Raw genomic sequence first — 14,806 nt, 5'->3', positions numbered from 1 at the left:
TCAGAATGCCCCCTGCACCAGGTTTCCTGGCCCTCAAACTCAAAAAGCTCTCGTTATGTTGCCCATTCTTTTCCTCAAGTTTCCCACTTTTGTGCGTCTAATCGCACATATACTTTAATACAGATCTCTTTTCTTGGGAGAGTTACTTAAAACATGGTAACACCAGGCTGATCGTAAGGCTCTCTAATCAGAACTTGCCACATCAGTGTTTCTATGGGCCGCCAAGGTGATGTGGGAAGCAACTGATTTGTGGCCAGTGTTACAGGCAGTGAGGGGAATTCCCAGCAGAACACAGAGAGGAATAAGCAGAGTCAGAGTCATCACAACACGCTGCAGGTCGGGGTTGGGGGGCTGAGCACTGCTGAGTGCGGACTGCAGTCCGGGAGATTCTCCCTGAGGCACACTGCCGCAGAGCAGGGGCTTTCCCAACACTAGTGCTTTCCTCAACGCCAGGGTCTCGGGCGACCGCCACATTCCACTCTGCCCCAGACAGAGGCAGCTGATGTCGGTACTGACCCGACTCCTTCTCTGACCATCCTGTAACACACAGGAGCCAGCGGGTTCATACTGTGGCCTGCTGATGAGCACAGTCCAGTAACACCCCGTCCCCAAGTCCCCACCTCTCCATCCCTTCCACAGGTTGCTTTTCTGATGGATTCCCAAGTCTGTGGAGTTTCTCAAAGTATACTCTCCTGCTTCATAACAACCTAAGGTTCTTGTTTAATAGGCAAACACCTGAGCTTTGGGCCATCCTGCCACAGTCAGAATCTCAGAAACACTGTGTACTGTGTATCCTACTGTGATACAATACATCTACGTTTTCATCTATGGTTCCTGGCTCACAACTCCCTAGTCCCTATAATTTCCTAACTGATTAGGACAGGGGCTGACTTTGTGTGTAGCAGGTAAAGTCGCTGACTGCAATGCCAGCATCCCATATGGGCACTGGTTCAAGTACCAGCTACCCCACTTTCAATTCAGTTCCCTGCTAATGCACCTGGGAAAGCAGCAGAAGATGGCCCAAGTACTTGGACCCTTGCACCCACATGGGAGACCCAAAAGAAGCTCCTAGCTTCTGGCTTCAGCCTGCCCCAGCCCCGACTGTTGCAGCCATTTGGGGAATGAACCAGAGAATAGAAGAGTGGGCCGATCTGAAGGCAGGAGCCTGGAATTTCTTCTGGGTCTCCCATGTGGGTTCAGGGGCCCAAGGACTTGGGCCATCTTCAATGGTTTTTCCAGGCCATAGCAGAGAGCTAGATCAGAAGTGGAGCAGCCAGGACTCAAACCAGTGCCCATATAGGATGCAGGCACTGCAAAGTGACAGCTTTACTCATTATGCCACAGCACCAGCCCCAGAATAAAATAAATCTTAAATAAATTAGGGCAATAAAAATATTTTTGTACTATATTTCAGTCAAATGCTTTAAGATACATACACATCTTCTGTTAAAATGTTGGCCTTCAGTCCTTGGGCCAGCCAAGTGTCAGAGGTGGCACAGAGATGGTCTCCATTACTTACGGCAGGCCCTTTCAGGCACACCTCCAGAGCCCACGTGAACATGGAGCATTTCTGGGGAAGCCCCCAGTAACCACAGGACGGGAACTCGTCCAGCAGAACCAGCCTTAAGACCACAGGGTTGGAACCTCCAGCCCTACCTCTCCAGCAGGCCTACATATGCAGCTTCTACACAAACCCAAAGAACTGGTTTCAGCAAACTTCCGGATAACCCTTCCCCCAAAAACCACCCAGCCCTATTTCAATCTCATTACAATCAACCAGATGTCCCTGCAGGTGCGCTCTGTGGCACTGAGAAGATGAGGACTCAGTCCTGGAGTGAGCTCCCCTTTCTAAGAAACCTCCCCCACCCACGGAGGCAGGGTTCAGGATTCTGAGAATTAGTGGTCTCTAGTCCTCATCTTCACCTTAGTGATGCAGGAAGCCAAAACAGTTCTCATTAAGATGTCAATCTCCACCCCCTTGAACATGAAACACATGGAATATACGTGACAATTCAGTGGGCATGTGTTCCCGCCCCCTTGTGAAAGAGCATAACCTTTCCCAGAATGACTTAGAAATTTAATGAATCTGTATGACCTCCCTGAACGAGAACTGTGTGAGGACCTCTGTCTTACGCGGAAGCCTGGTTTTCAGTCATGAAACAACCTTGCTCTGGCTTGCACAGCCCAAGAAACCCATTTCTACTTAAATCAGTGCCTTCTGGGGCCAGCGCTGTGGCATAGAGGGTAAAGCCGCCTCCTGCAGTGCCGGCATCCCATATGGGTGCCAGTTCAGGTCCCAGCTGCTCCACTTCCAATCCAGCTCTCTGTTGTGGCCTGGGAAAGCAGTGCAGGATAGCGCAAGTCCTTGGGCCCCTGCGCCCACATGGGAGACCCGGAAGAAGCTCCTGGCTTTGGATGGGCCCACCTCTGGCCGTTGCATCCATTTGGGGAGTGAATCAGTGGATAGAAGACCTCTCTTTCTCCCTCTTTGCCTCTGCCTCTCTGTAACTCTGCCTTTCAAGTAAATAAGTCTTTTTAAAAATAAATAAATAAATAAATAAACAGTCATTGCCTTCACACTTCCATTGGCAAACACAGGAGACAAGAACCCATGGGTATTTCACCCAACTGCAGAGGATCCTGGGGGAGTGGGGAGGAAGACCCCTTCTTTCACACCTTGCCCTTTCCACCTGCTGCCTGCTGGTACCCTCTGTAACAACCTTTATAAGACAGCAGTAAACACAAGTAAGTGCTTCCCTGAGTTCTGTGAGCCTCTCTAGCAAATTAAGTGACCCTGAGGAGGGGGCTGTGGGGACCCCAATTTATAACCAGCTGGTTAGAAGCTCAGATAACCTGGGGTTTGTGACTGGTGGGGAAGCATGGGAGGGCAGTCTTGCCAATGGATCCCTTAATTTATGGAACCTGCAGAACAGAACTGAGAGAACACCAGCTGGTGTCCACTACAGAATTAACTGCTTGCCTGCTAGACACACACACACACACACCTGTGAGTGTGAAACTGTCTTTTCCACATACCACGGTTTCAGTCATGTGTCTGAGACTCACAGCACACAGGTGTTTCCACACCAGTCCCCACGCACTGATCCTGCTTCGGTTCCCACCACACCACGTGCTTACCACCTCCCAGCCACAGGCCCTGTCTCAGCTTGGACAGTCTCTGCTCCCACAAGCCCTGCTCCATACAATCTACCCCAGCTCTCATCCACCTGACAAATCCCAGTCACCGGTGCCCAAGACACAGAGCACAACCATCATTCTCTCAGTCTGGGAGTGTTCCCCTTCACAGCAGCCACTACTGTCCCTGTGAGAGAGGGTAGGTAAGGTCTCTCCGGAGAACGGGCAAACATCCAACTTTATACTTACACGTCAATGAGGTCCGGTTTCAATACTGATGGCACGGCAGTTTCAATGTTGTACAATTTGATCTGAGATCCATACAGAGTGACTTTGACCAACCTGTTGGCAAAGAAATAGGCAAGACAAATATTCAGCTTATGGCCTGTAGCAGACAAAGTGGACAAGATACCAACAGAAAGGTCCCAAGGACAGCTTTTACTCATACAAAAAGGAATCAAGATCAGACCTCAATTATATCCTGAAAATAATCTGAGATGTGTATGAAGACTGACAGAAAGGACACCTATACTAAGCACTACTTACAGAAATTTCCAAAACAATATAAATATCTAGAGAATGCAATTAACATATGTAATAAAGTGTTGCTTGAATATTTAATGACAAATATCAAGGTCTTCGAAACATGAAAACGCTGTAACAAAATATACATAGAACATATTCTAAGATTTTTTTTTAAGATTTATTTATTTATTTATTTGAAAGTCAGAGTTACACACGGAGAGAAGGAGAGGCAGAGAGAGAGAGAGAGAGAGGTCTTCCATCTGCTGGTTCACAGCCCAATTGGCCACAACAGTCAGAGCCGCACCAATCCGAAGCCAGGAGCCAGAAGCTTCCTCCAGGTCTCCCACATGGGTGCAGGGACCCAAGGGCTTGGGCCATCTTCTACTGCTTTCCCAGGCCATAGCAGAGAACTGGTTTGGAAGTGGAGCAGCCTGGTCTCTAACTGGCGCCCATATGGGATGCCGGCACTGCAGGCAGTGGCTTTACCCACTACACCAAAGCACCAGCCCCCTTTGTTTTTTAAGGATCTTCTCCTAACAGAAGAAAGTCTGGAAGAATTTTCACCGGAACAGGCTCATCAGTGCCATTTGCTCTGGGGATGGGATGAAAGAGGTAGATGATGGGTGACCTTTTTCTTCTACTGCCCTTTATTTCCAAATCATCTACAATGAACACATAACAAGGAGAATAAAAAAATATGTTTTTAAAAAGCAGATCTGCTCTTTGGATGGTTTATCTAAATAGGCTGACATGGATCTTTCTATAAATACATTTAATGATAAAACCATCTTAGCTTTCATTTAAAAAGCATTTTTAAAGGAAATGTTTCAAGTAGACAGATACATAAGAAAGAAAATGTGTACTGCAGAATATGATAATACTTCAGTTAAGTATGTGGATAAATGGAATTAAAAGTATGAGTTTGTTTTGGCACAAAAAATTTTTTTCAACATACATGGGAAATGCATATGATGAAAAAACTATGCAAAGAATTCAAAATTGCTTTTGCACCAAAATAAACTCATACTTTTCATTTAACTTTCCATGAAGTTTTTGAAGTACCCTTATTTGGTGCTGGGTATTCCTTGTATAATACTTCGGACTTTTCTGAAGATTTGAGAACTCTGGAGTGGGTGCTGTGGCATAGCAGGTTAAGATGCCGCTTGAGGGACCGGTTCCGTGGCGCAGTAGATTAATCCGCTGCCTGCGGTGCTGGCATCCCATATGGGTGCAGGTTCTAGTCCCGGCTGCTCCCCTTCCAATCCAGCTCTCTGCTATGGCCTGAGAAAGCAGTAGAAGATGGCCCAAGTGCTTGGGCTCCTGCACCCACATGGGAGTCTGGGAAGAAGCACCTGGCTCCTGGCTTCAGTTTGGTAAGGCTCCGGCCGTTGCGGTCACCTGGGGAGTGAACCAACAGAGGGAAGACCTTTCTCTCTGTCTCTCCCTCTCATTGTCTGTAACTCTACATCTCAAACAAATAAAAATCTTCAAAAAAAAAAAAAAGATGCCACTTGAGCCTCTGCATTGTGTATCAGAGTGCCTAGTTCAAGTTCCAGCTATTCCATTTTCAATCTGGCTTCCTATTAATACATCCCAAAGGCAGCAGGTGGTAGTTTAAGTGCTTGGGTCCTGCCACCCATGTGGGACATGCAGATTCCTGGCTCCTAGCTCTAGCCTGGAATTCTGCACACATTTGGGGAGTGAACCAATAGATGAAAGATGTGTCTATGTGTGTGTCTCTTTCTCCCTGTCACTCTAACCTTCAAATAAATAAATAAAAACCTTAAAAAGAAAATGTTTATGATAAAACTTTAGAGGAGGGAGAAACAAATGTTTCTAGAATAAACTGAAGTGTTTTAAAGTCCAATTCTCTTAGAATCAAGTTGTTGAGCTGACTGGTTCACAGGGCTTGCTGGGTGCCAAAAAATACAGTACAATATAACCAGCACTGTTCAGGAAACTGGAAGAGCCCCTCTTGCTGGAGACAGACATCTCTTTCTTAAGTAAAGGGGGCAAAAACCCAAGACCTGGCTACATTATCTCTGTGCTTCCCCTATGGAAACCTGGGAATGTAGCCACCAACTTGGGAACTTGCTAGAGGCAAACTGCCCAATCCTCCCCTCCGGCTGACTGTGCAGGTGCAAAGAGAGAACTGGAAGTTGGCACCTCTGAAAAGCGACCACACTCTGAAAAATGCTCCTCTCTGAAAAGAGGAGAAAGCAGGATTTTACTCCAAATAGAAATATTACAGGTTGGGGCCAGCATGGTAGCACAGCAAGTTAAGCTGCCACCTGCAACACCACATCCCATGTGACCACAGGTTCAAGTCCCAGCTGCTCCACTTATGATCCAGCTCCTGCTAATGCACCTGAGAAAGCAATAGTGCTTGGCCCCTGTCATCTATGTGGAAGACTCAAATAGGCTTCCAGGCTCCTGGCTTTGACCTGGCCCAATCCCAGCTGTTGCAGCCACTTGAGGAGTGAACCAGCAATGGAAGATCTCTCTTTCTTCCTCTCTGCCACTCTGTCTTTCAAATAAATATATACATCTTTGGAGGAAAAAAAAAGAAGAAGAACCACAGATTGTTTGGGGTTGGAGAGCTGTCAGAAAAGGCACTTGCAATCAACAAAGCGAAGGTTAATAAAAGCCAAGGTTCATGTGAAGTTCTAGGAAACCATGGTGCTAACTAGGAATCAAAACCGTTCTTATCGGTAAGGGTTACACAAATGTGCATTTGGTGTAACTCTTCAAAGCCTGTTTGACATTAAAAACAGATTTCTAAATACGTCTTTTAGTACCTCTATGGTAAACAGTCTTAATATTAGGTCTGCCTCACAGACAGCACAGACCCTGCTGATCACGAGGGCTATGGAGATGGCACACCCCGACAAGAGCCCCTCCTGACACTTCATTCAAATAAGGTCAAACAGCAAGTGTCTCCTGACAAATGATAACTCTAGGGGCTGGCACTGTGGCACAAGGGTTAAAGCCCTGGCCTGAAGCACTGGCATCCCATATGGGCGCCGGTTCGAGACCCGGCTGCTCCACTTCCAATCCAGCTCTCTGCTATGGCCTGGGAAAGCAGTGGAAGATGGCCCAAGCCCTTGGGTCCCTGCACCTGCATGGGAGACCTCAAAGAAGCTCCTGGCTCCTGGCTTCGGATCAGTGCAGCTCCAGCCATTGCGGCCAACTGGAGAGTGAACCAATGGATGGAAGACCTTTCTCTCTGTAACTCTTTCAAATATATAAATAAATATTTTTTTAAAAAATGATAACTCTGGATCTCCTACATCACCTCACTGTATACACGAGGTGAAGATGACTGACAGTAAACACGGGTAATGGGCCTATCCCCGGGGGACACCAGCGCCCCTGGGCCCCGCGCAGGAAGAGGAGGAAAGCAGACTCTGGATGTAGCTTGGGAAGTGTGCAGCATTCGGACTCAGGAAGCTGCCTACCATCCTGGTGCGCCCTCTTATGAATTATGGGACCCGAGCAGAGTCTTTGCCATCTCTGAACCATAACCTACTCAACGATAAAATGGAGCTATCTGTATCTCAAAGAATATGAAGGTAATTAAAGTTATTTGAGGCCAGAGGCGCCGGCACACTGGGTTCTAGTCCCGGTCGGGGCGCCCTGCTGTGGCCCGGGAGTGCAGTGGAGGATGGCCCAAGTGCTTGGGCCCTGCACCCGCATGGGAGACCAGGAGAAGCACCTGGCTCCTGGCTTAGGATCAGCGTGGTGCACCAGCCGCAGTGCTCCGGCTGCAGCGGCCATTGAGGGGTAAACCAACGGCAAAGGAAAACCTTTCTCTCTCTGTCTCTCTCTCTCTCACTGTCTAACTCTGCCTATCAAAAAAAAAGAAAGAAAAGAAAAAGGAAAGTATACAAAAAAAAGTTTTTTGAAATTTTGTGCAGTTTTTCATAATGCACTTTCCATGAACTCTTTGAATACCCCTGTATGCATGCATTTCAAAAATTTTTGCACCAAAACATACTTTTTATTCCATTTTCCTGGAACTTTTTAAGCACCTTGTAGGATGAAATGAGATAAAATGTGCAAAGCCACTTTTGAGAATAGTTTCTGACTGTACGCTGCTTTTCCTGTTACTGTGAAAGGGGCACACACAAGGTGCCCCAGAGCTGAGGAAGGAATGGCCCTGGCCCACAGCTGCCGGCCTACCTCTCCACGACCGTGAGGGCGTCATTGAACCTCGCAGCAAACACATCCCCGATAAAGTACTCGGCCAGGCGGCCCGCAGCCTGCAGCAGGGAGCTCAAGTCTCTGAGGGAGCAGTGCAGCCGCCGACAGTCGTTCTCCGCCGTGATGTTCAGCCTGTGTCCTGGAACACAGCAGCCCACAGGTGTTCACGGGAAGAACAAGCTTTCGTTACACAAGACAACAGCCTGCGGCAGCAAGACCAACTGCTGAAACAAAGCAAGCCGCTAAGTACTTCCCAGGTCCAATGCCACCCCTTGGCTGCTCCAGTGGCTGGACAGGGACACACAGCTGGTTGTGCTAATGGGGACCACGGGTCTGATCTGGTTCCTCTTCATCCAGAAAAGTACAGACCTGGGGGACAAGGGAACTTGCCCAACATGAGTCCTATCTGGGGCTAAAGCTAAATCTATGACTCCAAACCTACTGCCATTTGCACATGGCCCTGTCTCAGATGGAAATCTGTGATCTTATAGGAAGGACAGGCCTGGCTAAGAGAAGAGGGGTACAGTCAGCACCCCAGCCAGGAGGACCGTATGTATACAGTACATACTTAAGGGTACAGAACCTGGGTGTGGAAGACCTGATTCCCTGCCACTTCCTGGCTCTGTGCCTCATCAAACTCCCTGAGTCTCAGTTTCCTCATCTTTAAAATGGGGATGTGGGGGTGGGGGTGCTATCTACTATTCCAAGGGCAAGAATGCATTTAAGAGCCTGTAAACTAGGTTCAGATGACTACGGACACCACAAAGCTGGTGGTGTCGAAGGCCCCCAGCTTCATTCCTTGTCAACATAACTTCTGAGCAAGGGAGAGGCTTAGAGGAAGGCTAAGGGCATCCTTGTTCCACCACTTCCTTGCACTGTGCAGCCCTGGGCATCTGCAGCCCCTCGGCTCCCTCAGTGTGCTTCCCACCTGCTCTCCACCACCACTTCTGTCTTCACCCTGTTAGGAAGCCAGCACCAGCCACCCTCCCTCGGGGCTCCTCCACCACCTTCCCAGAGCCCAGACGGAGCACAGAGTTCCCTTCAGCAAGCAGCCAGAGCCCAGAGGCTCTCACCTGCTAAGACCGGGGGCCCAGACCCCCCAGTATCAACCCTGTGGGACGTGGCCTCCTCCCTCCATTCCGTTAGCAGGACCCACAGAACGTCCCATGCCTCACGTCTCTTCCCCTGCCTCACGTCTCTTCCCCTGCATGAACTGTCTTCTCTGCCTTGACTGCACCATTTCACTCTCTGCCCCACCAGGGCCAGCTACGTCTTACGTATGCTTCATGCTCAGCAGGCACCATCTGTTCTAGAGGCCTCCTACCCCCTCCTGCATTCTTCATGACACCCCACGCCCGTAAGGAGGTAAGCTAATGACTCCTGAGTCCCCAGCAGTACTGGCGATGCCCAGCGGCCAGCACAGCCCTGGTACAGACCAAGTGGACCACAGATGACTCAGGTGACCTAGATCAGGGTGGGTCTCAGGGCTTCACTTGCTCGTGCTGTCCTTGTGAGCATCCACTCCCACCATTCCGTCCCCAACTGTAAGGGCTGTCAGAACGCACACAGCACCCTGGGACTGGCACTGTTTGTAACTGTCAGGAATGAGAGCCGGCAGATGAGGAAGCGACTTAATGCTGCCTCAGATCCTACATTAACTTCCAAGTGACAGGGCTGGCAATAGGGGCTGGGACAGCCCCCACAGAGACACGAGCCTGGAAAGGGGGACACTCTGGCCAGGGCACCATTACAATGAATCACATTTCAAAAAGCAGGCAACCAAAGCAAGGGGCAATACAAGGAAGGAACTAACAAGAAGAGACACAAAGGCCAGCTTTGACCTGCTCCAAATCATTTGCTCCCTCCTTCTCCACTGAACACATACAGGAGCGCCTCAGTCCAGGAGGCCGGCCTCTCAGCCCACAGGCAGCCCTCCACAGGCCACCGGGAGGGGGAGCCAGGAGGGAGTTTTGGCATGCTTGTCATATGAGAGGGTCACTGCCTTTGTGGACCACAGAATGACACAGCCCTAATCCCTCAGTTGACAAAAATACCACAATCACACACCTTCTGAATGTCCATGGGACTTCCAGAGTTACAGCTAGGCAACTGACTCCTAGGGTCGATTTCTAAAACCTGGTGCTTTACTGCAACCAAACAGGGCTCTGTGGGAAACAAGTCCTCAGGGAGAAAATACACCCCGGTATAGGGGTGTAGGGGTAGGACAGGCCTCCAGGGAGATGAGGCCTGCTTTTCTTTCAGCAAACAATGTGGGAAGGCTGCTGACTCAGCAGCAGGAGCCCCTCGCTCTCACTAGAGGCAGCCATCTTCACCTGCGGCACCCTCTCCCGCCAGCCTCCACCCGCACCACTAGCTCTCAACTTACTCATTGTACTTCAGACCTTGAGCCCAGGACCCTCAGCAGTATCTAAACATGATGTTTTTAAATATTTTTAAGCATATAAGGGAGGCATTCTATGCTTCTCTTAAAAGTAAAACCAAAGCACCTCCCCAAATCAAGTCTCCATTTGAGTATGGTCCTTAACAGTTATCAAAAAGCTTAAAAATTTCCCTGAGCTAGCTTCCCCCTTCCGCCTATCCCAGCACTTCCCTCTACCACTTGGCCCTTCTTCAGTCTCGACTGCATGCTAGGTAGCTCAATGCCTCCAGAGGGAGCCATGCACCTTGACACAACTTGGCAAATGGGGCAAACCTGCCACCTCACTGTCCCCCTCCCACTCCTTGAGGGCATAATGCAAAGCAAGCCAAAGTTGGCTGAGCCATGACAGCCACAGGGTGAAGGCAGGGGTGACATTCTTCCAAAGCTCCTCCTGACTCACCTGCAGCCCTGGGTTCCTTTCTTAACCCCCTCATCCCCTCCTCCTGAGAATCCTCACCCTTATAATCACTCCCTGCTAACCATGCCCTAATTTGTCTAGCAAAGTGCAGTAGCTAGAATAGAAAACAGCCCACGAGGGCCGTGTGTGTGCCTTCATTATTAGACTGAGCCATGTGAAACTGCTGGAATCTGACCACTTCTGACCTAACCACAATGCAATCCCACACAGTAAACATAACACAGGTGTGCCAGCTAACATTCCCATTCATGAAACCTGCAGCTGGTTCTTTCCCAAATCAAATCCTGCACCCCCGTCCACTGCAGCCTAGAGATCTAACCATTACAACCAGAAAATCATACTAGGAACTGACTAAAGTTGAGGAGGTGGGCCAGTGTCCCACTGTCAAGTTGTTCAGATCTACCCGCATTTTCCATTTGGCCAATAGAAACAGATTCCACCCCTACCCCCCCAAAATCACAGATCATCTGCCGAGTAGAAGCTTCAGATGCAAATATTACAACACAGAGAGCTTTAGAGGGATAAAATGTCCAGGCCACATGAAAGTTTTATCTCCCATCCATAAACCAAACCATCCTGAAGCTGCCTGGATGTGCCCTGAGCCACATCCAAAGAAAAGCTCCTTGGCAAACCATTCCTAGGAAAAAAGAAAAATCCTAATGTTAAACATAATTTAGTCTTGCCCTTTTTTTTTGGGGGGGGGGGGGGGGTTAAGGGTGAGGGAGGGAGAGGTATGAAAACATTTGGGCCGGTGCCATGGCTCAATAGGCTAATCCTCCGCCTAGCGGCGCCAGCACACCAGGTTCTAGTCCCGGTCGGAGCACCGGATTCTGTCCCGGTTGCCCCTCTTCCAGGCCAGCTCTCTGCTGTGGCCCGGGAGTGCAGTGGAGGATGGCCCAAGTGCTTGGGCCCTGCACCCGCATGGGAGACCAGGAGAAGCACCTGGCTCCTGCCTTTGGATCAGAGCAGTGCGCCGGCCGCAGCGCACCAGTCACGGCAGCCATTGGAGGGTGAACCAACGGCAAAGGAAGACCTTTCTCTCTGTCTCTCTCTCTCACTGTCCACTCTACCTGTCAAAAAATAAATATATAAATAAAAAATAATTTAAAAAAAGAAAACATTTGAAGTATTCCACTCCGAAAGAACCAAAAAAAATCATAAACCATCCAGGTCTCCCCCATGGGTGACAGGGATCTAAGTCTTCAAGCCATCACCCGCTGCCTCCCAGGGAACACATTAGCAGACAGCTAGAATCGGGTGCACAGACAAGACTCAGACCCAGGCACTTCAATATAGGCTGCAAGTGTCCCAAGAGCTGACTTGAATGCTGTGCCAAAGCCCAGCCCAGTAAGAGGGTTTCTTAATCAACCAACAGCAGGTAAGGCAGAGAGGAAAGGATGCCTGCCGAGGGTAGAGAGGTGCACCACGGTGTGCCACAGCCATACGATGCACTCTGTCTTGGGCTACCGAGGAAGCGTAAGTAGAGCAAATACCAAGCAGCACATGGGCCTTCTGAATTTGAATGTTTTTTAAAAAGATGGGGGAGTTCCTGCTAGGCTGGAGAACATCCCCATAGGCTTTGCTGCTGGCCAAAATGTATACCCAATTGTCACGAAAGATCACCGCAGCAGAAGAGGGCAAGAACTGTGATTTGGCTGCCATCCACACGGTTCCACCATGAGTTCAAGGCTGGGGTAGAACATAAATGCAGGCTAAAGGAGGGGCTGTAACCTACTGGGGGAAAGACGGCTTTGTTTCTGTTGAGAGGCAACAAGCCTGACGAATATAGCATGGAGGTTGTCTGGGGTTGGGGGTGGGGGGCAAACGGCCATGGGAACCAGGGAACAAACTGTCCTCAGTTTCAATGTTTTAATAGCTTTCGCATTGGAAACTTGGCTTCTGAGCCACCACGGGACAGGGCAATGCTTCATCATGCATCAGAAAGTTCATTTTCCAACAGGAAGTAAGTATTCCTCTGGCCTGCAAAGTGTTCGCCACTGGAGTGTGCAGCAAGGATCCATGCTGAGGATGAGATTTATAATTGACCTGGAGGAGTGAGCACTCTGTGAAACTGCCGGCTAATGGGCTCCAATGATGGCAGGTATGTGCCATTTGGTTTAGGGGAAGATAAATGAGATGATCGTTCTAGGAGGAGAACCTCTGAGTCATCAGTCACTTCCCAGGAAAAGGACTGAAGACTCACTGCAGATTTTCTTCTCACGGCGGACTCTACACGATGCTCAACAGCCCATTATAACAGCCTACAAGCAGCCCAGGGGCCCTCTTTTCTTTAATAGATCAAGAATATATTTAGGGCCCTGAATACAATCTAATTTGAATAGTGGCCCTGAGGGAGAGACTACCTGGGCACAATTATGTCCAGCAATGGATTCTAGAAGCATATGCAGCATTTGCGCATGGTCAAATGATTTTCATGAGTGCGGCCAGTGTACTTTTTAAAGGCATGTTTCTTTTGAAAGTGCCTTTTACAAAACACTGTGTATGCTGTCCTGACCCCTCTACAAAGCCAGAGCCTACACTTGGGACATGCTGAGTCCCATCACACTCCCAGGGCCACTGGATTAGTTAGAAGTTAACAGAGTCATGGAAACAAGCCATCCAGGCCACTGAAAAGGGCAGCCTCAGCAAGGGCCTGCTGTGGAGATGCTGCCATGAACAAGCAGCTCATCCAGGAGACAGCTGCACCCAGCCAGGCTGCAACAACAGCCACACAACGAGGGGCCACTGGCAGAGCCGGGGTGACACCCGCAAGGGAAACACTGTGGAGAGGGCCAATGGGAGGTGGCTCATGAGAGACAGCACGACAGGGAGGGCCTGTAAGTATTCTCAGCAGGCAAAACGGAATGTCAGTTACTTCAACTCTTCATCACTCACCATCAAACATCATCTTGGGACTAGCATTAACCAGCTATGTGAGCCAGGAGACATGAACATCAATGATGTCTCTGAACATCAATTTCCTCTTCTCTGAAACAGAAGTATCTACTAAGTACACCTAACACCTCACAAGGCAGCTGAGAGACTTCAACAACCTAAGTAAGTAACACAGCACCTGGCACATAAAGTGTCATCAATGAAAAACCAGAACATGCTAATCCCGCACCCTGCACGGCGAGGCCTGGAACCTGCAGCCAAAGCCTTCCCAGCCAGCCCCAGTCAGGGCCTCCCCTGCCACTCACAACAGGAGAGCCAGGGAGCACTGCTGCCCAGGGCGTGCCACATGACTCAGCCCGCTCGGAGGCAGCTCCCAAGTCCCCTGATTCTAGCACCCAGGCCAGCCAGAGTACAGCAAAGTCCAAAGTCACCTTCTTCCGTACTTGTTGACTCAAAGGACCTAAGGAAATACCCCAGGGTATTAAAAGTCTTACCTCTTTGCTCCAAATGAGCTTCCATCCCAAACTCTGCTAGGAAACGCTGTTACAACCTCATCTTTTACCTGTCCACAGCTGAGTGTGGGTTTTTAGTTTCCCCTGTTTAGAAGTGGGGGGAGATTTTGTGCAGGGATGAGGGTGGAGCTGCAGTGGACAAATCACAGTCTGACAGCAGAAGTGGCAGGAATTATTATCAGTCCCGTTTTCTTTTTTTTTTGTTTTATGAAATTAGAAAATAAAATCCAGTTTACCTGACCCTGAAGTAACTATAAATTGCTGCAATCCCAAATAGACTTCTAAATTGTCCTGAAGAACTGGGAACTGAAAACAAAAAACAAAAAAAAAAAAAGATTTTTTTTAAAACTCATAAATCCAAGTTTTAAGAGCATTCTAACATTAAAACATCACAAGTACTTATGGGAGACAGGCACAATCAAAGACTGTTTTCCTGTAACCTTTCTATTCAGCCAGAAGTAGCATGCTCCCCTTAGGTGCTCCCTGACCCAACAATTTCTTAAAAAGATTTACTTATTTATTTGAAAAGCAGAGCAACTAGTGGGGGGGGGGGGGGTAGGAGGTTGGATAAACAGCTCTTCTTTCTGCAGGTTCACTCCCTGAATGGCTGCACCTGCTAGGACTGGGCCAGGCCAAAGCCAGGGCCCTGGAACTCCACCCATCTCTGCTTTCCCAGGT

General features: G+C 49.1%; 1 protein-coding gene across 6 annotated transcripts in view; it reads right to left on the bottom strand.

Moving 5' to 3' along the window:
- LOC100350325 (exportin-6) overlaps positions 1–14,806 on the bottom strand; it is a 122,698-nt gene that overhangs the window by 19,314 nt on the left and 88,578 nt on the right. For 5 of the 6 annotated variants that reach the window (XM_008257959.5, XM_017342572.4, XM_017342571.4 and 2 more), the window contains 3 exons: positions 14,365–14,434; positions 7,843–8,002; positions 3,385–3,477 (listed from right to left, as the gene is read on the bottom strand). In XM_008257959.5, coding sequence (XP_008256181.3) covers positions 3,385–3,477; positions 7,843–8,002; positions 14,365–14,434 — 323 coding nt within the window. Of the gene's footprint in view, positions 1–3,384; positions 3,478–7,842; positions 8,003–13,616; positions 14,435–14,806 lie in introns of all 6 variants that reach the window. The other variant, XM_089321221.1, reaches the window with a different exon arrangement.

This window comes from Oryctolagus cuniculus, chromosome 19 (genome assembly GCF_051225735.1).
Source record: "Oryctolagus cuniculus isolate XC-2025 breed Fujian yellow rabbit chromosome 19, ASM5122573v1, whole genome shotgun sequence".
NCBI lineage: Eukaryota > Metazoa > Chordata > Mammalia > Lagomorpha > Leporidae > Oryctolagus > Oryctolagus cuniculus.
Note: the sequence above shows the minus strand (reverse complement) of the source record. Positions and strands in the feature narration are given on the sequence as shown.